Source organism: Benincasa hispida, chromosome 3 (assembly GCF_009727055.1).
Source record: "Benincasa hispida cultivar B227 chromosome 3, ASM972705v1, whole genome shotgun sequence".
Classification (NCBI taxonomy): domain Eukaryota; kingdom Viridiplantae; phylum Streptophyta; class Magnoliopsida; order Cucurbitales; family Cucurbitaceae; genus Benincasa; species Benincasa hispida.
In genome coordinates this window covers 63179286-63202595 of record NC_052351.1, presented here as the reverse complement: position 1 = coordinate 63202595, position 23310 = coordinate 63179286, and the positions used below count along the sequence as shown (strand labels likewise).

The window sequence follows — 23310 nt, the reverse complement described above, 5'->3', positions numbered from 1 at the left end:
GAAGAAAGTTGTGATCTTCAAAAGTTACTTCTTTTTCCTTGTTTTTCATGCTTAACCGGTTAGATTACATTATTAATGTACCATGTTTCTTTTCTATTTGTAAAATTCTAAAGCAAAATCAAAGTAAAAGCAATCACTTGTTTCCACTACGAGATTCGTTCCCTTCATTATTATCTCCTCAGTAGAGAGATTATTTATGAGGATTTTATCAAATCATAGAACTAAATTCTGACTTATTCCAAACTATATGGACTATGTAAATTCACAAAGACGAAAAAAATAAACGAACAAACAAGAAGGTTTAAAAGATATATCTTTCAAGAATTAGCTTTTCAAATAGTGGGGGTTCCTAACATGAACTTTCAAAGCAAGCTATCAACTCGAGATGGAAGCCTTCTAAAGAAGTTACTAGGAACCGATGGCAGCTTACTCCTAAACCTAGGATGTCTAAGCCAATAAACCCCCGCAACCAAAGCCACAATCTTAAATGGTGTAATATACAACCCAATAGCCACAACTAGGCAAAACACAACATAAAGACTTGTAGCTCTTGGATCCCTCCAACTAAGTAGAGCCCTAAACCTCTCCCCTTGAGTCGCGATGTCCCCGACCACCGTCTGAATCCGCCCCGCAACACTTCTCAACCTATCGTACCTCATCCGTGCCACGTCTTGTGTCTTGGACGTTGGAAAAGTATCAAACTCCTCATCGAGTTCGTCTACATGAACTGCCTCGGCCCAAGAGAGCTTTATATCCATGTGCGGTGGATGCCTCGGTCGGAACCGAAAGTTCCAGATGCCGATGAGGAACATGTAGAGGAAAGTTGTTGGGAGGATGAGTTCGGGAAAACAAATGAGGATGAAGTAGAGGATGTGGACAAGGATAGACGTAACAGGGTTCTTCCATTGGCAAACTTCTCCGAGCCATCGATTCATCGAAATGACACCCGAGAATAGGGCAACGATTCGGAAGAAGTTGGCTTTGCTTCTTCTCATACTCCACATGTGGGAATCTACATCTAACATGTATTCTACGACTTCTTTTCGTAGAGGCGGCTCGGCTCGGGCAAGTCTCGTGGCTACGATGCTCATGGCTTGGAATCTTAAGCTGTCTAGCTGGTTGACAGTGAAAGGGTGGAGATAGTGCATTTTAGGTAAGAGGGGATGGCCATAGAGGTAGATTATGTGAGAAAGGGAAAGGCATGTGAATCTCACAGCTAGTTGGAGCTCTCCCATTTTCTTCAATCCGGATGGTTGCAACACAAGGAGTGGGTATGAATGGGTGTAGATTCTATCCATTTCAAGTGTTGAAAGCCTTATTCGTACCTGTTCAAAACAATAAAATGATTATAAGATAAATATTGAAAAAAAATTCAAGTCAAAAGAAAAATATTTTGATGCATCTCCGACGGCACTCATCTTTGTAGCACCTCTTAATATTATTTTAAATGAATTATTAAATTTTATATTCTATTACGCTTACAATATATTAGTTCTTTGAGCTCTTAAAATATCACATTAAAATAATTATAATAATTTTGGTCTTTAAACTTTATAGATAACCATTTTGCGTCTTTTTCTAATTTTTTTTTAAATATATTATTCACCAAATATTTACTTTAGACAACTTATTAATTACCATTACATTACTCAAATATATACATGCTCACATCATTATATACTAAAAGATACACTATCTATTTGTTAAAAGCAAAAGCACACGAAATACCAAAATAATTATTTTGAAAAATTTAAAGACTAGAATAGATATTAAAAGGAGTCTTGAACCAAATAACCATTTTCTAAAGTTAAATGGCTATAGTAAAGACTTTAAAATTTTAAAAAGAAAATAATTATTTTGTAAAAGTCTAAAGAGACTAAATAGATATTATAAAGCTAGAGTACCAAAATAGAATAAAGCTAAAAGCTTTTATAAAGACAAAAGAAAGATATAAAACCAAAGATTCAATGTAGCATAATTGATCTATAAACCTAGGGATGACTTAGATTGACTTTTCAAATGCTTAAAAATAGTTTAATGGTTAAATTACAAATTTAGTTTTTATGATTTTAGTAGAATTTAGTTCCTATGATTTGATAGAACCTCATAAATAGTCCTTGTAATTTGATAAAAACCTCATAAATAGATTCCGTAGTTTGATAAAACTTCATAAATAGTCCCTATAATTTGATACAACCTCAAAAATAGTTTTTGTTGTTTGATAAAATTTTCATATATAATCTCTATTGTACAAATCATAAACACTAAATTGTAATTTTCTTCGAACTATAAAGACTAAATTTATAATTTATTTAAATAGTTTTTTCTAATACTTGGAAAACCATTCTAAACCCTGTTTAGGCTATGGATTGTAATGGTGATTTAGTAGGTTACCTTCCCAATTCTTGAGTCATTCTTATCATTCCCACCCAAATGGCAGTTGTCAAAAACTCCAATAGTGATGACAGTGCAAGGATCATAGACCTCCCAAGTGTACTGTTCATTCCATTTTGGATTGAAGCTGTCAGTTACTGTCCTTGTTCTAACCCATTTTTGGCCATATTTGGCCACACAATAAGCATCTGTACTCCCTTTCCCATCATTCTTTTTCATTGGTTGAAGCCCTTGAGCACTCAAAATCCCAACTTCAAAAATCCCAATTGGCTGCTTCCAAAGTTGCCTTGCTGTTGGTCTCACATCACTTATATACATTGTGGATTCATCCATTACATGATAAGCTCCTTCAAGACATACCCTTAAATGAACCCTACTAGAAAACTTCAATTCATGCCTTTTGTCTCCCTCTAAAGTTCCAAATCCAAACTTCTCAAGATTGAACCAACGTGAATGAACTATTCTATGATCCAAACGTCTCTCGAATCCGTTTAGTTGCGTTATTAATCTCCCCATGACTTCGTCTTTTGCTGACGATACTTTATTTTCGATCGTTAAAACAAGCTGTTCTTCAAAAGGTTCGGCTACGACGAAGATTAGGTCTTCGTTCCAAACTGGGTTTGTGGTTTTTGTTGGACATAGCTTTGTTTTCAACACTTGTTTTCCTACGTGGATTTTTGCAAATGCTTGTGGTGGTTGGCTTTTATCTTGTGGCTCAACGTCTTGGGCTTCTATTACATTCACTCTTAGGTACCATAGCTTTGGAGAAACGTACACTTTTGATCTGATATTGTAGATGCCCTCCCCATGAACCGATGCTGCGTCGGAGTGCCACGCATCTGGAAATGCTTCGTCCGCCTGCGTTCCCATCCAAACTGCTAGCATGATCTCTCCTTTCACCTGTGGGAGAATTAAATTTACCATAATCTATTAGTTTGGCTAAACTTTTAATTTCATTGGTGAATAGAGCCATTTTATCTCTAAGTTATTATTGATATATAGTCACTTGATGGGTATTGTACTAATTTCCAAGTTCCATAACAAAGGAAATGATACTAAGGAATAGTGATATGAATGAAAATAATGAAAATATTAACTATAAAACGTTCAACTTTTACAGGCAAGTGTATCCATCTTAACCTTAAACTTACAACTTTAACAAGCTTGAATTATTTTATCATAAATATATATGTGAGCATATTTTGATTGATTAAAGAAAAAATGTTTTTTCAAAAAATTCATTTTTAGTTAAACTCTTTTGATAATTTTTTTTAAAATTAAATCTGAAAGTGTTTCAAAATTTATTTTGAATGATAGTAAAATATTTCAATTTTTTTAAAATGACTTATTTTAAAAATTAACTTCTTGAAAACTTAAACCAAACCCACCCTGTAATTATGTGATTTCATAGCCAATTAAAAATAAAAGCAAGTTTTTAAACTCTTTTTTCCTTCTTGTTAGATTTTAAAACCCCACATGGATTTTAAAGGAAAAAAATTCTAAAAAGATTAATAACAAAACAAATAAATCAATAAAGGGTCATAGTATTTATGAGTTTAATTTTCAAAAATTAAAAAAAAATAAATTAAATGATTATCAGACGAAACATAGTAATTGAGGGTATCAATTCATATAACCTTGGTATCGCCTTTTCGATCTTCTAACTTGTACCACTGCGGCGCCAAGGGGCTATCCGGCGGGACTCTGGTTGGCACTTCATTCAAATCAAACACCACTTTCCCAACATATTGATCCCTTGGAACCATCTCTTTATCTCTAACAAAAACTTCAAGAACAGTAGACTGAATCTTGTCTTTAGAGAAAGCAAATACTTGGTTGTTCCATTCAGGGTTTGTTTTCTTCTCAAAATGCTGAGTCCTTCCCTTATAATTCCCCAGCTTCACTTCCACATATGGATCACAGCTCCCCGTCACCGGGTCCGGGGGTAGGTCCTTCGCCTTCACCACCCGAACGTAAAGATAAAACATCTGCTCCACAAGATCGTATGTGCTCGTCGCTCTCTCGCTCGTTATCCACCCGCCCCCTCCGCGTAGCCCACCATGCGGCCATCGCTCACCGAGGTTCGGTTTTGTATCCTTCAGCTTGTAGTCAGCTTCCTTGTCGTTGCCTGCTGTGGGTGAGCTCATTTCGTATGGGACGACGCTTTTGTCGCTTCGTCTGTTGTATGTGTAAAATCTTGTTAAGGTGTAATGTGGTTTGGGAGAGTTTCAGAGGTTTTGAGATAATTAAGAACAGTGCAAAAGGGGAGGCTTTTTTTCTTTTTTTTTTTTTTGCTTTGTTTGAAGTCTTTAAACTAAGAGTGGAGAATCATGCAATAAGCTGTTAAAGTTTAAAAGTCATTGAGGAAAACAAAGTGCAAGATATAGTTGTCTAAAATTCTCTTCGTATTCCTTCAAAAAGAAAAAAACAAATATATATATATATATATTCTCTTCCTATGGTGAAAGGGAATCAATACCCCACATTGAAGGACAAAGATAAGCTTTTTTTGTTTGGTGTTTTCAGAGGAATATATGCATGGGAGTTCCATCATATGCTTTATTGGATGCTGTTGCCTCTAAGGGATGGTATTCATTTTATAACATTTAATCACAAGCAAATTTAATTCAAGATAAGTGACATAAATTGAACTTAAATGTTCTTCCAACATCTATCCTCAATATCTTATATTAATCTCAACATAGTTTAGAAGAAAAGGTATCAATTTCTATTTCATAGGTCGATTCAATTTTACTCCAATGATTGTAAAACTAGATGTTGAACAGATTCGTTGTGTCATGGAAGAACCATTGTCTTGTGAACAATTTCAACACAACCTTGGTGTTAAATTGTTCATGCATTGGTTGTTCTCCATAGTCAACATCAAAAACCTTCTTGAACCATGCATTCACCAAAGAATACTATAATTTGATAGATCATAAGTCTTTGCTTTGAAGTTTTTGAAGAAGGTGAACTGTAACAACTTTACAGATCCAATGGATGAAAAAAATGAATTTACAATGAAGAAATAATTTTCTATCTGAAACGTCCATGATTGTTGAGATGAAATTAGTTTACAAAAATTGGAAAGATTTCTTTTTTTTTGTTACTCGAACACACCTGCTCAACGAAACGAACGCTGATAGCATACATGTGCGAAAAGATATCTTACCACCACTCTATACACTTTTTAGAGAGTCATATAAATTAAAATTATTTTTATAAATGTACATCAACTTCTTGTAAATTATCTTCCATGTGAAACAAAAGTAAAAAACTAATTTTTGGCAACTCATTTTTCACAGAGATTGTTGAACCAAAAAGAGAGAGAAACAAAATCTATCACCTTAATCTCAAGTGAGGGATAAATTTATATTGTTGTTTGCTTTCCATAAAACATGACTCAATATGGGTTTAGTGAAGGAAAAACATAAGAAAATTTCAAAATATAATATAAGCAAAAAGAATTAATAAAAATAATATATTGACAATGAAAAATACTTGAGTGCATCTCGATCTGCATTCATCTTTATGCATAGAGATAAGTGAAGTCTGGACTGTACCTAAGTATTTTTTTTTGTACAATTTAATAAAATATAAAAAAATTGTTCTCTTAACCAAATACCAATAATGCCCACGTCAATTTTCACCTCACAAACTTAGTTTTCCATTTGACTAGACAATTACTAGGGTAGTTAGATTGAATGTTTGAGATAGAAAAAGATAGAGAGAATCCTTGAAAAAGAGAACCCTTTGATAGGGAGAGAGAGTTTTTTTTTTTTTTAGAGTATTGTAATTAAAGTGTGGGGTGAAAGAATCAAACCTCAAACTTCGAAGTTGATAGTATAAATATTATGTCAGTTGAGCTACTCTCTTGTTGACATAGGGAGAGAGAGTTGTGAGAGTTGTGTTTGAGTCATTTAATTAAAAATATTGGGTTGGAGAGATAAAGGTACAATTTCTCCCATCTTTCAATAGGGTCAATAATCTCTCCTAATAATTGTTTCTTGGGTTAGGACAGTCTCAAAACAACTTCTCTCACAATTCCAAGGGGAGAAAATCTTGTAATTTAAGTTTTATTATATTTTAGTCTTTGTATTATCTATTGAATTTATGTACATTAAAAAAAAAATCTTAAATTTAGTCCTTAATAAGTTATTTTAAAATCAATTAAATAATAGTACTATGTAAATATATTTTCATAACTTAAAAAAGCTAATAGAAAGACTTTTTTTCTTTTTGAAAAAAATATCAACAATAAGCTAATGGTACTGTTGGTTGTTTATTCTTGACGTTTTCTTTTTTTTTTTAATGGACATTTAAAGTTTATTGAAAATATATGGACTAAAATTGGATATTTAAAAGTATAAGAACTAAAATGGAATGAAACCCGATGTATATGGACCAAAATTAACACATCTCACTCTAGATTATCCTATCTAGTAACCTATGATACATGGTATGTCGACGATAGATTCTAATTAAACTCTTGGAACTCATTATCAAACTATTAAAACATTCTTCGAAATAGGTGACTAGTGAAATTTCTTAATAAAAAATTATTAAAAACTTTGGTAGAATTACTAGAATGATCCGAGCTTGAAAAGCAAACACACTCCCAAATAATTAGTTTCAAACTCTTAACTCTACAATCAAATGTAACTAATCACATACAATTCATTAATTAGTTCAGAAATCGATCATCGATCGCAGCATGGCCATTAATGATCAATGGAAAAGTATTGAAGTTTCAGTATATATAAATTAAACCATCATGAAATTAAAAGAATAATACAAGATCTTCAGTGATGCTAGCCACTCTAATTACAAAAATGTTACGAAATCGATAATTAAAAAACATAAAAAAAAAAAAAAGAATGTAGAGATAGAGAAGATCGACACACAGATATACGTGGTTCACTAACGGTATGTTAATTACATCCACGGGCAGAGGAAGAACAGTATTATTAGGGAGAATGTTTCAGAATTATATCAAACGGTGCCTTTAGGGTTAGAGAATTTATATAGCGCACTACTCTAAACCCTAGGATCATAATCGTAAATAACTACAAATAAATAAATATGTTAAACACGAATTCTGAATAGGTTTCGGGAGCGTTGTCCCCGAATCTCCACCAGGACGCGTCGCCCCTGGACCCCGCTCGCTACCGATTAGCGAGATCTCCGTACCCTTGTTCGAAGCGCCAAAAAATTTAAAAGACACATCTAAGGTGATGCAAATTGAAACGATATGCAACCTATGGATACTGTTGGCAGATTTCAACTTCGTAGGCCCATTGAAACACCAATTAGACATTGATTTATCCCATTCCTATCCCTTTCTATTAATTTTACCTCCAAATTATACCTCCTCTCTCCATTATTACCAAAATATATATATTGTCTTTTTATCAAATTAACTATTATTTTCTTCTCTCATTTCTCACAATGAGATTGTGCTTTTATCATTTTTTCTATTATGGACAATTTTTTATTAAAGGGTATCATTTACATTTAAAGCAAATAGGAACGACAAAAACAAGAAACGATTGAGCATGATACAAGCTGCAAGTAGCAACTTAAGACTAAAATGGACCTAGAGAAAATGATTGGCTTAGGCCTTGGCCCAAACCAGCGTGCGGCCGAGGTTGAGCCTTGTCAAATGTCTAACGGGACATGCTTTACGTATGCCCCAGTCCAAGAGATCATTTTTTAAAGTATTTGTACAACTATATCATTATTTTTTTTTTTACTTCTGTAAATAATTTAATATTTTTTTCTATATGAGAAAATTTCCCTTTTTGTTTTCATTTTTTTCTAAAGGTATTAAATTTATAACAATATTTGGGAGAATCGAATTTCTAATATCGAGGTTGATAATACAAGTATAATGTCAATTGAGTTATGTTCATCTTGACAAATTTTTCTTGTTTAATAATGGATTTCGCTTAATACCGAAACCTGCTACCTCAAAATCTCAAGTATGAGTCTTCTCAAATCTCCATAGCATTAAAATGTTAGATCATAATCTTATATGTCAAAATTCAAGGTAGAGCCAAAAGTACTTTTCATGAGGGGTCAAATCTTTCACACTTTTTTTTTTCTAATTTTTATAATCTCAAACTAGAGTGGACAGATGGCTCACCTCTTTAATTTCTACTTTTAATCTTATTTAAAAACAACTTATGACATTAGCTTTATCTCTTACCTTTGGTAGAACTCGGAGGAAATATATTTTCTCTCCAGGTTGTACATGTACCTTTCTAAAAGTGCTATAAGCTGCCAATTTTATATAAATTATATAGAATCATATAAACTAGGGAAAATATCAAATTAATCCCCCAAAACTTTCAAGGTTTCTATTGATTTAAATTTTAAACTTCTGTGAGTGTTTCAATTTATACTTTTAATTACGTTATGTTTGGAAAAATCACTGTGAGTGAAACTTAAATTTGTATCAATTAAATCCCTAAACATTCACAAATGAATAAGGCTTTAAGACAAAAATTAATTTGAAAATCATCTATGCATTTATTTTAATTGTCCATTTTGTAAAACGAACATTTGAAGAAATCTAGACACATTTAAGAATTAATGCATTGATGATTTTCCTTAATTAATCGTAACGAAAGGTCTAAATTGATTTCCTTATATAAATCTAAGAGTTTAATTGACTCAAATTATAAGTTTTACATGAGTCCAACAAAATCTGGGATGGATGTAAACTGATGTATATACAAAAGTTCAAGGTTTAAATTGATGCAACTATTAGTTCAAGATTTTATTGATACAATCCCAAAATTTAGAGTTACGTATAAATTGATATTTGTTCAATAACTAATGATGAAAATCAAACAAAAGAAATTATTGGAATATCACCATCTCAAAGATCTTCAAACCTTCTTCTTCTTCTTTTTTTTTTTCCATTCTTGTTTGAAATTGCATTTACTAAAGCTTTGTTGAGATGAAAACAACTGAAGCTATAAAGAAAATTTGGAAGAGTTAAATGGAGAAACTTTTGCCAACATTATGCCTCTCCTTTATTCTCCCCTTCACCTTTGATTCTCATTTTGATTTTCAAAAGAAAATGGAAAAAAAAAAAAAAAAAAAAAAGGAAAAAAAGATTTGGATTCTTCTTCTTATTATTTTATTCTCAAGTAACTTTTAGTCCCAACTTCAAAGTTTAAAACTGTTACTTTCTTGTTCAAAAGGCATTATTCAAAATACTTATTCGTTTATTATTTATAATAAATAATTTTTACAGGGATAAAATCAAACCGATATTATAAGGCTCCCCACGTGGGTCATCAATATCTTCATATATATATATATATATAGCAAGCAAAGAAAATAGTCTTAAATTGTCCAATCAAGCAATGATTTCTTGAAATTTGTAACTATGGCAAAAAAAAATATTAAATTTGATTTCCATTTTTATGTTCCGATTTTACCATCAATGGTATATATGTTGAGAATGACCAGTAAATTAGTTATTTTATTGGAATGACTTGTGATAAAAAGATTTCTAAATGTATTTTTATATTTAACTTAAATTGAAAACGGTTTTTTTTGTATTTAATTTAGATATGAAATGTTTTCCTATTTAATTTAAATATGAAACGTTTTTATATTTAATCTAGAAAAAATGTTTTTGTTGGTTTCTTATAAATAGAAAAGAAGGGTTGTTTTAGTCTTTGAGGTGAAATTTGAGTTTTGGCTTATTTTTCTCTATTTTAATGATTTAATTATGGCCAAAATTTTCAATTGATCCCAATCCTTCTTCCACAAATTGATGTTTGAAAAGAGTGTTGTGTTAATCTTGAGAAGCAATCAGCTTTTAGCGATTGAGCACTGAGGTTGTACCGATTTTATTTTCAAGATAGTTGTTTCCACGACACAATAATTGAGATCCATAATTAGTTTTTTCGGCACTCCATTTTTAATAATTTTAAAGTAAAACGGCCTAAATTGTAATGTTTAAAGAATTATGCATTACAACGGTCATCAATGGAGGAAGGATCTATGGTAAAAGCACGTCACATCCATTGTCTTCTTTATTGCATGCATCACTCAGGTTTGCATTTCTCTTTCGTTACCATAATTGTTCTCCAATTTCTAGGTCTATATGGTATGACAATGTATAAAAAAATCCATTTGTTTCTATTCTTGTTTATGGATTTTCTTAGCTTCGTTGAGTAACCTATTCATTTTCTCTGAGATTTTGATTGGAACTCTGAAGTAATTTATCCTAGATTTATTAAATGCTTAAATTTTGTTACAATTGTGAATAAATCAAATAACGATTTGAGTATTTGAGTAAATATGGGAAAAATTATCTTCCTAAAATATTTCCATTCCTGTATCAATTTATACAGCAACTTGAATTAGAATTTCTTTAGAATTGATAGCATAAACAAAAAGATGTTGGAATATAGAAACAAGTGGCGGAAGAAAAACAGGATCATTAAGCATTCTAATTCATTAATTGTGGCTTCAAATTAAGCATGCTCATAAACTAAAAGGATGTTTCAACACTAACCTTTGAAGATACTTTTAAATCACAAATTTCAGCTGCAATCCTCCTTTCTTTTGGATGTGAACCACCACAAGATCTTTCCTACTATTCTCTCGGTGTCTTAGATTGAGTTGTGGGACTCAAAATAAGCTTGAATTAGGGAAATGGAGGAGAAAGGTTTTCTGGGTTTCAGGACTTTCTACAAACAAATTTTTCAACAAAAAAATCTCTACAATGCATGCCCATTCCACCCAGAATTTGAGCTATATATTGCATGACTATCATGCAATCAAGAAAGCATGTATGAATTACAGCCCTACCTTGAGAATTTGAGCTGGAAATGTAATGGATTAGTGACTAACCTACTAGGTGAACAAGTGGGAAATTCCCACTTTTCCAATTTTTCTAATTTTCTATTTTTTTAATTTTTTTTATTTCAATTTTGAAACTTTTTCAAAATTAAAATTAAAAATTAACTTTTCAGTTTTAATTCTTTAATTAAAATTGGGTTTTTTTATTAATTTTACAAAAATTAATTCAATAATTAATTTTTCTAATAAAATTAATAATTAATAATTAATTAAACAATTTAATTAATTCTAATTAATTTAAATCAAATATCAAATTAATTAATCACCAATTCCACTATCATGAATCCCTATTCATGAATTAAATATTTAAACATATTTAAATTGATTTAAATATTAATCGATTCTCCAATTTTGTTTAATTCTAAAATTAAACTGTGTAATTATATCACATATAATTACTAATTCCCTTATTTCTAATTCGAACGTTTCAAATCAACTTATCACGCTATTCTAAGGTTAATCTGTTTGTGAGTTAGTAGAGGGACCTAATGAACTTACAGACCATGGGCTCCAACAATCTGAGATTAATTGTATAAACTCTTTACACTGAATTTAAAGAAAATCAAACATGAGGATTTCCATGAGCGGAAGGGATCGTTCCAAATTCCATTCAGATTGAACATAAACAATTACAGTCTAAGAACGGAAACTAACATGTCATTCATATACATAAATTATAGCATGTTACCATAGAATCAAGGGATAGAGGATGCATACCTTTGAAGAACCATTCTTCAAGAATCCCTCGAACAATCTACAATGCGTCCAAAGACAACAACACACGAACGCAACAATCACCACACAACCAACACGAACAGCCAATAGCTTCTCGAACCCAATCGAGTCTAACTCAATCCACGAACTGAGTGAGGACACCACCACAATGGTTACCTTGGTATTCTTGGTGTGAGAATCTAGGAGTTGTGGGCTCTGTATGATCTTGGCTTGAGGAAGAGACTAGAGGACTACGATCGAGTGGACGATCGAGCAAGTGGGAGATAAGAATACAGTCTACCGTATAAACGATATGCTCAATCGTTTAGTAAATGGCAACCTATCGTATAGACTTAGCCACTCGATCGTGTAGCAAAGATCAGCTGAATGACTATCGTATAGTCAAACGAAAGTGGTCGCTTAGTTGATCGTGTAGACTCTCAATGTTATCGCTTTGTGAAACTGTTTCACTTGATAGCTTGTCACCATGAGAACTTTTCGAATAAAGCAACTACTAAAATTAGGAAAACAATTTTCCTTTTATCTCACAATTACCATAAAACTTCCAATAACCTCCCACTCAGTCAGTTATTAGAGAAAAATGAATTAATTATCATATAATTAATTTATTATAAATAAATATGATAACCAATTTATCATATCATATTTATAATCTATAGTTTTAATATTTCATTTCATGAAACATTTAAACCATAGTTCTTTTTCTATTTTATGGTACTTAATGTAAATCATATTTACATTAATTCCTCCCCTTGATATATCTCATACATCACACTAATTATATCATAAATAATTGAATTTCTTCTTGTTAGTTTGAACAATTCAAATAAACCCCAAAATCTAATTCTCAACTTGAACCCATAGAGCTACCAAGGGGACCTTATGGACCTGTAGCTTGAAGCTCCAATGGTACGTGACTAACTGACTAAACTCTTAAGTCACAAGATCCACCATCCGTTAACTACTGGGCACTCCACTAAAAAACCGAAAGTTGCACTCTTCGCACTATATATATATTTATTTATGTGTGCATATTAACCAATCAACAGTGCGATAAACTTTCAGAAATTGCTCGTAAGTACAGTTAGGCCAATTTACCGTTTTGCCCCTGTAGTTACATCTAACTCCTTAAGTACCACTAATTCCTCTAATGAAAAATAAGTCATAGTCTTACTATGCCTAGGTCCTCTCTTCCAAAGAGAAGGTATGGTCACTATGTTCAATACCCGAAATCATCCCTTAAGGGAGCAATCTATCTACTTACCCCTACTTCGGGGAATGAGTGAATTTCATCTTGTATATCTGAGTTCTCAACTCCCCGGACCGCCCTCATAGGCAGGAGTTTCCAAAACACTCAGGATTAAGGTCATGTCACCTATGGTCGTTTTAGTGAGATGTAAGTCTCAATTATCAACGACGTTATATAAAGAGACGAATCATCTCATGGTCCGGTCTTATACAAACTCTTTGTATAGGACACCCCCGCTCGCATGTCTCCACATGAATGGTTAAGATCAAACCATCTATAGTGATTCACAACACTTGTAAACCTCTACAAAACGGGTCGTGTCCGTAGTGTCACCAGGATAAGGTATCCCTCCTTTATTCTTATACTACAGACCATTTAGGTTATTACTTAAGGCATGATCCACTTGTATATCTCATATACATGCTTAAGTTTATATAAAATAATCACGGATCTTTGTTTATCGGATATCAGTAAATGAAAATAAAATAACTCTTATTTTATTAATAACAATGTGTACAAACTGTTTACAAACTACGAGACTCCGAGAGAATTAGGACACCAATCCCAACAGAATTAACCCTCATTCGTTAACTACCGGGTCACTCCATTAAAGCTCATAGTTGCACTCCCCTCACTGTAGATATATTGTGTCCACTAGATATAACCATGATTAGTAAGTTAACCCTTCGCAGGTTGTTCGTAATAACGGCTGGGTCAAATGGTTGTTTTACCCCTAAGATAACCTCTTGTTCCTTAAGTCCCATTGATCCTCTAATGAACAACTGGTTTGTGATCCGATCATCAAACCGAGTCCCTCTCGGGCCAATGAGAGGGTGAGGCCCCTTGTTCAAGACCCAGAGTCAGCACCTAAGGGATTAACCTCTCTACTATCCTTGAAAGCGGGTATAAGCGAATTCCATCTTACACCCTATGTCTCCAGCTATTTACCTAGTCTTACTCTTGAAATTGGAGGTTTATTAAGTCGGTGATGTTGAGCCAACCCTTATCTATGTAAATCTAAGGATAATATCGAATAAATCAAGATTAAGATCAAGTTACCTTGGTCATCGTTTTGAAATAGTCAGTGCTAAACAGTAAACAGCTTTATAAAGTAAGAGTGACTTATTTGTTGGTCCGATTTTGCGCAAACTCATTGCACAGGACGCCCCCACTCCTCATGTCACTACATGTACGAATCAGGATCACTTCGTCTGTAGCACTTTACAACTCCTTGTAACAACTACAGTGTGGTCGCATTCGATAGTGTTACCAAAATAAGGCACCCAACCTTATTCATATATCATAGATCATTTAGACTATTTACTCGAACTTTATCCACTTGTATGTCTCCACATAAAGTTCAAGTATTCATATAATAGTCATGGATCTTAGTTTATTGGATTTAGTCTTTATATGTGCAGTTTAGAAATTCAATAACAACTTTAGTGAAGAAATGTTGATTTACATCTTTATTGATAATAGAAAATGTTTAACTTTACAAACTGCGAGTTTTAGGACATATAACCCAACAAAAGATAGTGACTCTTTCCAATTCATATGTTAGTTAGAATTTCGTTCTGACTCTTTTCTCTTCAATTCTGTAATTTTCTATATATAATAAAAAGAAAAAGAAAAGGAGAGTGAGAGAGAATGAAATCTTGTAAGTGAGGAAGAGGGGATACATATCTGAAAAGCTCTTGTGATAACTATCTTTGATGAATCTTGAATAAAGGCTTCCATGGCTGATCTTAGAGTGGATGTAGGCTCAACGAGTTGAACCACTATAACTTTTGTGTAAGTTTTTTACCTTTCTTTCTTGTTAGAAATCACTTTCTTCAATTACTCTGCATTTTCAATTTCCTCTTCTATTTTCTCTTTCAATTTGTATGAAAGGGAGAAATCTTTCTAGAGTTTGCATGTAACCTCAAAGGAATAGAGGTAATCGGAATTAGAGATAATTCTTTTCTTTATCAAGAGTTGAAATCTAGCTGTCAAGTGTTGAATTACACGTGTGAAACATTTCTTTTTGGTTTACATGAACATATTTGTTACATAAGTTAGTGTGAAACATTGTTGAACTCCAATTTGATCGTATTTACTTACAATTAAGGTTGAATATAGCCGTACTTCCTCTTAAAATTTGTGATTGAAGCCTCCGTACTACTTGCTTGCTTTCTAAGAATTTTTTTAACGGTCAATTGGGTATTTGAACAAAAGCTCACTATTTTAAGATCAATTGAAAGAAAATAAAAAAAACAAAAACAAAAACAAAAACGAAGTTCAAAGAAAAAGAAATCATGGATTTTTATGGGGATTTGAGGAAGATCCGTGGTTGAAACAAAATTAAAATACATAAGGAAGGGGAATTAACTTTTTGTAGTGGCTTTCATTATAATTGATTGCATATGATGGAAATTATTTTTTTTAAGTAAAACAAATTTAGCATTTTTCATAAGGAAGCAAGTATGGTGTTTCATTTTTGGAATAAAATTAATTTTGAAATTATTTTTTACTAAATCATCCGACTAATAGCATGATTTAAGGGATTTGGAAAAAATTAGTATATTGACTTTTTACTTTGTGTTGAGTATATTAGTGGACTGATTAATGTTAGTTATTAGACATAGAATTTTTTTTTTAGAAAATGAGGAATTGTCTATAATGTGATCTAGTAGTTGTTGATCGTCCAATATTATGGATTTAAGTTCAACAGCATGTTATGAGAATTAAAAAAAATTATTTCATTACTACATTTGGCATGATATTCAATATATATTTTTTTAGTATATATTATAATATTTCATGAGTAGCAAATGAGATGTCCAATAAGAAAATAATAGTATTATTGTATTGAATTATTTTCAATACCTTAAATGGAATGTTATTGTGATCTACTTGAGCATGTCTATAAGCATGTTAACATGAATGGAAGTAATATTCCATGTGTGTTATATTTGAAAAAGTTTATGCAATTGTCATGTCTGCTCATTAATTTTCATGAAGTTAAAAAGTATTATTATTACTTTTAAATTGAGTGTGCCGCTATAACATTATTTTGACTATCACCTAGCTTGTTTGTAGTATAAAATTATATAAATTCCATCATTTTTATGTGGAAGCTTGTAGGAGTTGATGGTAATTTGAGATCTTGTCTAAGGTATAAAATATGTAGATATTTTATAAGGACTTTTCATGGGTATATAAGTTAAAAAATCTATCTCATTGGTATGAAGCCTTTTTGAGTCAAACCTAAAAGCAAAATGATGAGGGTTTTTGTGAAGATATTTGGAGAGTTTTTATCCTAATAAGTGGTATCAGAATCGTCCCCAACTTAGCCAGTTGATATAAATTCCCATATATCGAACAAAGATGTAGTGGAGACTCGAAAGTAGTTATGGTATGATCTATGATTGAACTCTATTGGGTAGATGGTATGTTTTAGTTAAAAAGAAGTTATCTAGGATAAGAGTTAGATGGATGGATGGCTACTTGAGGGGAGGCTCAGTTGGTCCGCTGTTCGAGAGGAGGGTTGTTGGGAATGTGGTGTACATAGGTGTACATATATATAATTTCAATTGATTGGAAGTAGAAAATGAAAATTTATTTTCATGGATTTAGTAGAATTTCTTAAAGGAAATAAAGCCTTAATTGCATTTGTATAATACATCAAATGAATACCTCAATGGTGACCTGAAAGAAAATATATGCATGATACAATTGAAAGACTTTGTTAAGCAAGCTTCCAAAAAATAGTATGAGAACTTTAATGGTACACTAGTAAATATCGATTGTTACATGGGTTTACTCAAAGTTGTTTGAGCTAATTGTGTAATTATATATTAATATCCATTGATACACATGTATACTCAAAATTATTTGAGTTGTATATGTTTGTGTGATTATATATGTTTGTTCGTTGATAATATGATTATCTTCGAAATGAACATAGATGCAATCAATAATACCAAGTTGATGAGTGGCTATGAGTGGCTTAGAAGCTTAATGGGAGATGTACCATTGTAGGGGCTTCTATACCAGTATATCTTTATTGTGATTCACAAGTTGCCATAGATATTACCAAGAACAATGTATATAATGACAAAAGAAGGCATATTCGCTTGAGACATAGAGTTGTGTAACAACTGTTAAATGATGAAATGATCTCCTTAGAGTATGTAAAGTCCAAGAGGAATTTAGCATATCCTTTCATTAAAGACCTAACAAGGAGAGTAATTTTAGAATTTTTAACAAGTATAGGAATCAAAACCTTATAGTGGTCCATAACCCTTTATTTGGGTGGTCCTAGTACGGACTTGATGGATAGAACTAAAACCTTTAAATTCCATAGTCCTTTCTTTGGGTGGTCTTGATATGGACTTGATGGAAAGTTGTAAAATCTTCATAGTGGTTTGTCTTTGACAACCCTGATAAAGTTTTTTCTGGTATGGACTAGATGTGAAGACTTCATAGCTCAGGTTTGAGTGGTCTGTTGTGATAGATTTGATGAAGTAATAAACGTGAATATGAAGATGTGGTTGCCTTCTATGAAAACGTCTAAGCGCCTTTTTATAGAGCTTTCACGATGACCCGAGGTTCTATGTGCATGACCTTAAATAGCAGCCTTTATCGCGAAATCAATGAAAATTTAAGGAGTTTCGTGTTATGGGGGTCTCAACTATAGTTATTGAATGTTCAAAAGGTAACTCACTCTCTTTAACAAAGTTGTTGACCTATTTCACTATGCATCAATTCAAATCGTCAAGATATTAATATTTATATTTATTCTCCCATATTTGCTCAAATAAATTACTTATTGTTTTTTTAATTGCTAATCATTGGTGGGGGATTGTTGGGAATGACTAGTCAATTAGTCATTTGTTGGAATGACTTATCATAAAATTAACCAAAGATTTCTAAATGCATTTTCATATTTAGTTTAAATTTGAAAATGATTTTTTGTATTTAATTTAAATATGAAATGTTTTCCTATGTAATATAAATATGAAACATTTTTTGTATTTAATTAAGAAAAAAACGTTTTTGTTGGATTCTTATAAAAAAAAAAAAAATGGTTGTTTTAGCCATTGAGGTGAAATTTGAGTTTTGGCTTATTTCTCTCTATTTTAATGAATTAATTCTGAGCAAAGTTTTCACTTGATTCCAATCCTTCTTTGACCAATGCACGTCTGAGAATGGCGTTATGTTAACCTTAGGGAGCAACCGGCTTATGGTGATTTAGCATCGAGGCCGTGCCGATTTTATTTTCAAGGTAGTGGTTTCAACGACACAACAATTAAGATCCAGAATTGATTTTTCGACACTCCATTTTTAAGAGTATGAATATGTCGAGTGAAGCTCCTTTCTATTGGGTATACAACCCCTACTCTTATTATTTGATATTGAGTTATTTGGTTTATTAGCTATTGTGTTTGACTTTTATGTATTATGTGCTAGACTCACTTTACAATTTTAGATATGCTTGAATAACATTTTAAATGAATATTGATGTACTAAATTAAATATAACTTATATATCTCAAATTTTCAAAAAAAAAATTAGAAGAGAATAGTTTACATACTTATATTTGGTATATTAGTTGCCACATTTAAAACAATTAAGTGATATCATCAAAATCAAATAAAAAAATTTGACAACATAATACAAATAATGCCAAAATTTAAATTAGACCACTGAAATCCAACATATTGAATGAAAATGACTTCTTATTAATACAAAATAAAAAAATAAAAAAAAAGAATATTCACCAAAATCAAACAAACGCATCCATCATAACACAATTTAAAAAATCATGATATATCAATTATATAAATGATATATTTTATGCAAAATATAAGTTTATTGATATACCAAATATTAAGTGTGCTAGTTAATTGATATATTAAATATAAAGTATGTCAAGGTATATCAACTGATAGACATATGAGGGTAAAATTAGAATAATAAAAAAATAGAAATCAAAATTAATATTTTCACTATATTTACAAATTTAGAAAATCGATACTAAATTCGCAAATACCCTTTTTTTTTAGATCTTATTTTGGTCCTTGAACTTTGAATGTTGTTCTATTTTGGTCCCTCAACTTTCAAAAACGGCTCCTTTAGTCCTTGAATTTTTAAAAAGTATTTATTTTGGTCTCTACTATTAAAATGTTGTTAGCTCTTTAATGAAATTGCATCTAGCATGTGTTTAGCAAAATGAAGGTGAAATAAAAATGACAACAACCAACGTGCCAAAATACTGAACGACCAAAATTTTGATCCCAAATTGACTTTTGAGTTCCATTGAAAAGCGCTTTATCACCTAATTTAAAATTGAGACCCTACACTTTTTAGCGTGATTAACTTATTTGGCAGCTTAATCATCTAAAAATACAAGTCATCTCATCATTTTGTTTAAAAGTTAACAGAATTTTAATAGCAATGACCAACATCGATACTTTTTAAAAGCTCAAAAACTAAAATAGATGTTTTTAAAAATTTAGAGACCAAAATAGAACAACCTTTAAAGTTCAGGGATTAAAATAGAATTTAAATTTTTTTTTTCTATCTATTATAATTTATACACTTTCCCAACATAAAAGATGAAATAAGAAAAAAAAAAAAAAAAAAAGTCACTTGTAGATCTTAGCGACAACAATATTTTTAGTGTTTAGAGGACATCGGTGTCCCAAAAAATATTCAGGAACAAAAGTTTTTTTCTTTTTTTCTTTTTCTTTCCTCTTTCTCTTTTTCTTTTTCTTTTCTTTTCTCTTTTTTTTTTCCAAAAGGCAATAACAAAAGTTTAACATGCAATTATTTGTTAAATTTTTTTTTTGTTAAATTATAAGTCTAGTCACTAATTTTAATTTTAAAATTTTTATTTATTTGATCAATAAATTTTAAAAATATTCATTAGGTCCTTAAATTTTCAATTTTATGTCAAATAAAAGTGTTTGAATATCCAATTTTACGTCTAGTAAACCATTCAACTATTCAACATTTTTCATAATTCATAGCTTTATTAAACTTAAAATTGAAAATTTAGACACTTAATCGACATAAATTCAGTTTTATATCTTAAAGAGAGAGAATTTTTCTAAAAATAATTAAATATGGCAAAAACTTATAAAATATGAAATTGAAAGTTTATAAACCTATGAGACATTTTAAAAGTTTAGACTTGTTAAACACTTTTAGCAGAACAATTTTAATAAGGTTAAAGATATAGAAATTTAAAATTTGATAGACTAAATTTGTAAGTTAATGTGTAACATATTTTTCAATCATAGTTTGGAAGTAACATTCCCACTATTTTGAGACAACTTTAAGAGGAAAGGTGTAGATGTCTATTTTTGACAGAGTGAGAGAGAGAATAAAAATATGGACATCATAATCCAATGAAAGGGAATAAAGGTTAAATTTGATTAAATATTCCCTAGTCTTGTGAGCCTATACATAATTCTACGTTTTCTAATGTTTAAATCTCTCATTTTCTTTTGAGGAATCCTTTTCAAAACTCCACTTTTGAGGCCAAACCAACTCAGACCTCTCTCTTGTCCAAACTAACTATGTAGGTCAAGCCAAAAAGGAAAAAAAAATGTGAAATCAAAATTTGAAGATCTTGGTAAAATTAAAACTTTTCAAATGTTATGGAAAAAATTGAAACCAATAATTAATTATGTTGGGAGTATTTCGTATAACCCATCCATGACATACATGATGCACGTGAAGTTTTTAGTTTTGTTTCGTTCGATAAAAAATAAAGTTTGAAGAGTTTGGTTAGATATCACAATTAGAATATCTAAATAATATATAACCTAATTTTATATTAATATAATACTAACTATATGTTCATGGACAATTTTGGATTTTAAAAAATTCAAAAGAAAAAAAAGATTAGGAACAAAATCAAGACGAAACGAACTGCCCAAAGAGGTGAGGGCTAAAAGCCTGAATGCCTGACTCTGTTAAGGGCAAGGTGAGCAAATCACTAGGCGGCGTGAAGGTGAAGTGTTTTTTAAATCACATCTATCTTTCAAATTGAGAACTTTTGAATTGATGCACGAGTGAAGGTCAAGTGTAGTTTCTCTCGAACCAAATTGTGCACCAATAGGTTAATTTAAAAATTTTATTTTTTAATTTCTAAAGTTGTGTCTATCACTCTAAATTAAGAATAGGGTGATGAGTCTTCAACAATTGCATTAACTAAAACAAAAGAGCTTCAACAACAAAATGCTAGGTTTTATAATTCCCAACCCCAAAGAAATTACTTCATGCTGGAACAAACAATTAGAGTTACACAAGAGTCCATATTAAGTTTCAGCACGAATGAAAACTAAAAGAAATTAAAAATAAAAATAAAGAATGTAAATTAGCAAAAACTATTACAATTAAAGAGTAGAGGAATGGTGGCATTCCGTAATATATTTGTTGCAAACAGAAGAATTCCAAGTTAAGTTTCAGCGTTGCACAACATTTTAGGGTTTTACGGATTTATTCGATAAATCATGCTTGAAGGGATGCAAAAAGACCAAAATGTTCGTGTACAGTACCGTCTCAATGATGCACGACGATGGGTTCAATGTCGTTGTAAAATAAAAGACAAGTGTTGGGATGCAGCGTTGCGCTATGGAGAATTCAGAAGTTCCAAGTGTATATGCAATATTGTAGCACGCTTGCCTCAATGCTACACAACATCACAACATTGTGCCCTTGCATTGTAACATTCTCACCAATTACTATAAATAAATTCTTTCATTTTTAAGTTTAGAGTAGAGGATGAGAAATCCTAACTTTTAGCCACTCGTTGTATTTTCCTTTCTTTCTTTCCAGTTCTTTAGTTTATATTGAATTTTTGGTGCATGTAATTAATTTGATTGATGGCGGATTTAGTTAACCACATCGTTTCGAAGAAGAGCTAAGGTTTGTATTTCTAGTTTAAAGGTTGGAAGAAGTCATATTATAGTCCATGAGGATTTGAATTTTGGCCTCCTTTACTATCCCCTTTGAGATTTGAGTGTAATTGTAATTGGAATGTGCTAGATCTTGTGTGGTTGGCATTAAGTGTTGTAGATGTTATCAAAGTTGTCATTGCATTTAGGGTTTCTAGCAAAGGAATGTTTCTTGGAAATGTAGAATCTGCGAAATTATTTTCTTCTTGGGATTTTCCTTTTGCAGCATTATTTTCCAATCTTTTCCTTGTTCAGGGTGCGACTATTTTGGAAGTTAGGGTTGCTCTTCCTTGTTTCCATTGTGCATATTTAAAGGACAATTAGTCCTCTGGTTCAGGTCGGTCGTTCTATCTTTACAAGAGCAACATCGTAAGTGTATCGATTGTGTAAGAACGGGCAAATTGTATCACTTGGAGACATACTCTGTTTTGTTTATGTTCTGTGTATCACGATTTATCTGAAAAAGGATTCTCAAAGCTTGGGAGAAGCCTAAAGTCATTCGAGCTAAGGGGGCTTTGCTCATAGAGGGAAAGATACAATTCTATTGAGAAGGAGTCTCACGACTTGAGGGGAGCTCAAGTCTTATAGAGAAAAAGTCTCAGTTTTAGGGGGAGCCTAAAATACTTCCCTGATATTCTCACTTAGGGGAGCCTAATTTTCCATGAGAGGAAGTCTCAAACCTAGGAGGAGTTTAAGTGTATGGTTGAGTGATAAAGTTGTTCGGGAGTCATTGTAATTGTGTGATTTTTACAGGTAAGTACTATGTTGTAATTGTTTACCATTCCTTGACACACTATCCCCTAGACGTAGGTTTACATCAAACTGAGTTACCAATCTCTTGTGTTCATTTATTTCTTAATTATATCTTGTAATTGTTGCGTGGAATTTTGTAACATTATAGGTACATAGTTATCTCGTAGTAGTCATCTCCTTTCTTATTTTCAATTTGTATTAGAGCAGGTCACCATTATCTCTAGTGTTGTGATTTGTCCTCTCTCAAATGGAATGAGTAAAGGCAGGAGAATCTACTACACGTTCCCATGTACTAAACAAATCAAACTAGGCATACTGGAAAGCGAGGATGTCAGCCTAAAA

At 31.5% G+C, this 23310-nt stretch overlaps 1 protein-coding gene across 1 annotated transcript; it reads right to left on the bottom strand.

Annotated features, from left to right (window-relative positions):
• Positions 1–286: 286 nt before the first annotated feature.
• Positions 287–4764, bottom strand: LOC120074414 (FT-interacting protein 1-like). The gene is made up of 3 exons (XM_039027531.1): positions 4032–4764; positions 2395–3294; positions 287–1325 (listed from the first exon to the last, which is right to left on the bottom strand). The coding sequence occupies exons 1-3, from the start codon at positions 4539–4541 to the stop codon at positions 363–365; spliced, it is 2373 nt and encodes a 790-aa protein (XP_038883459.1). The 5' UTR covers positions 4542–4764; the 3' UTR covers positions 287–362.
• Between the last annotated feature and the right edge of the window lie 18546 nt (positions 4765–23310).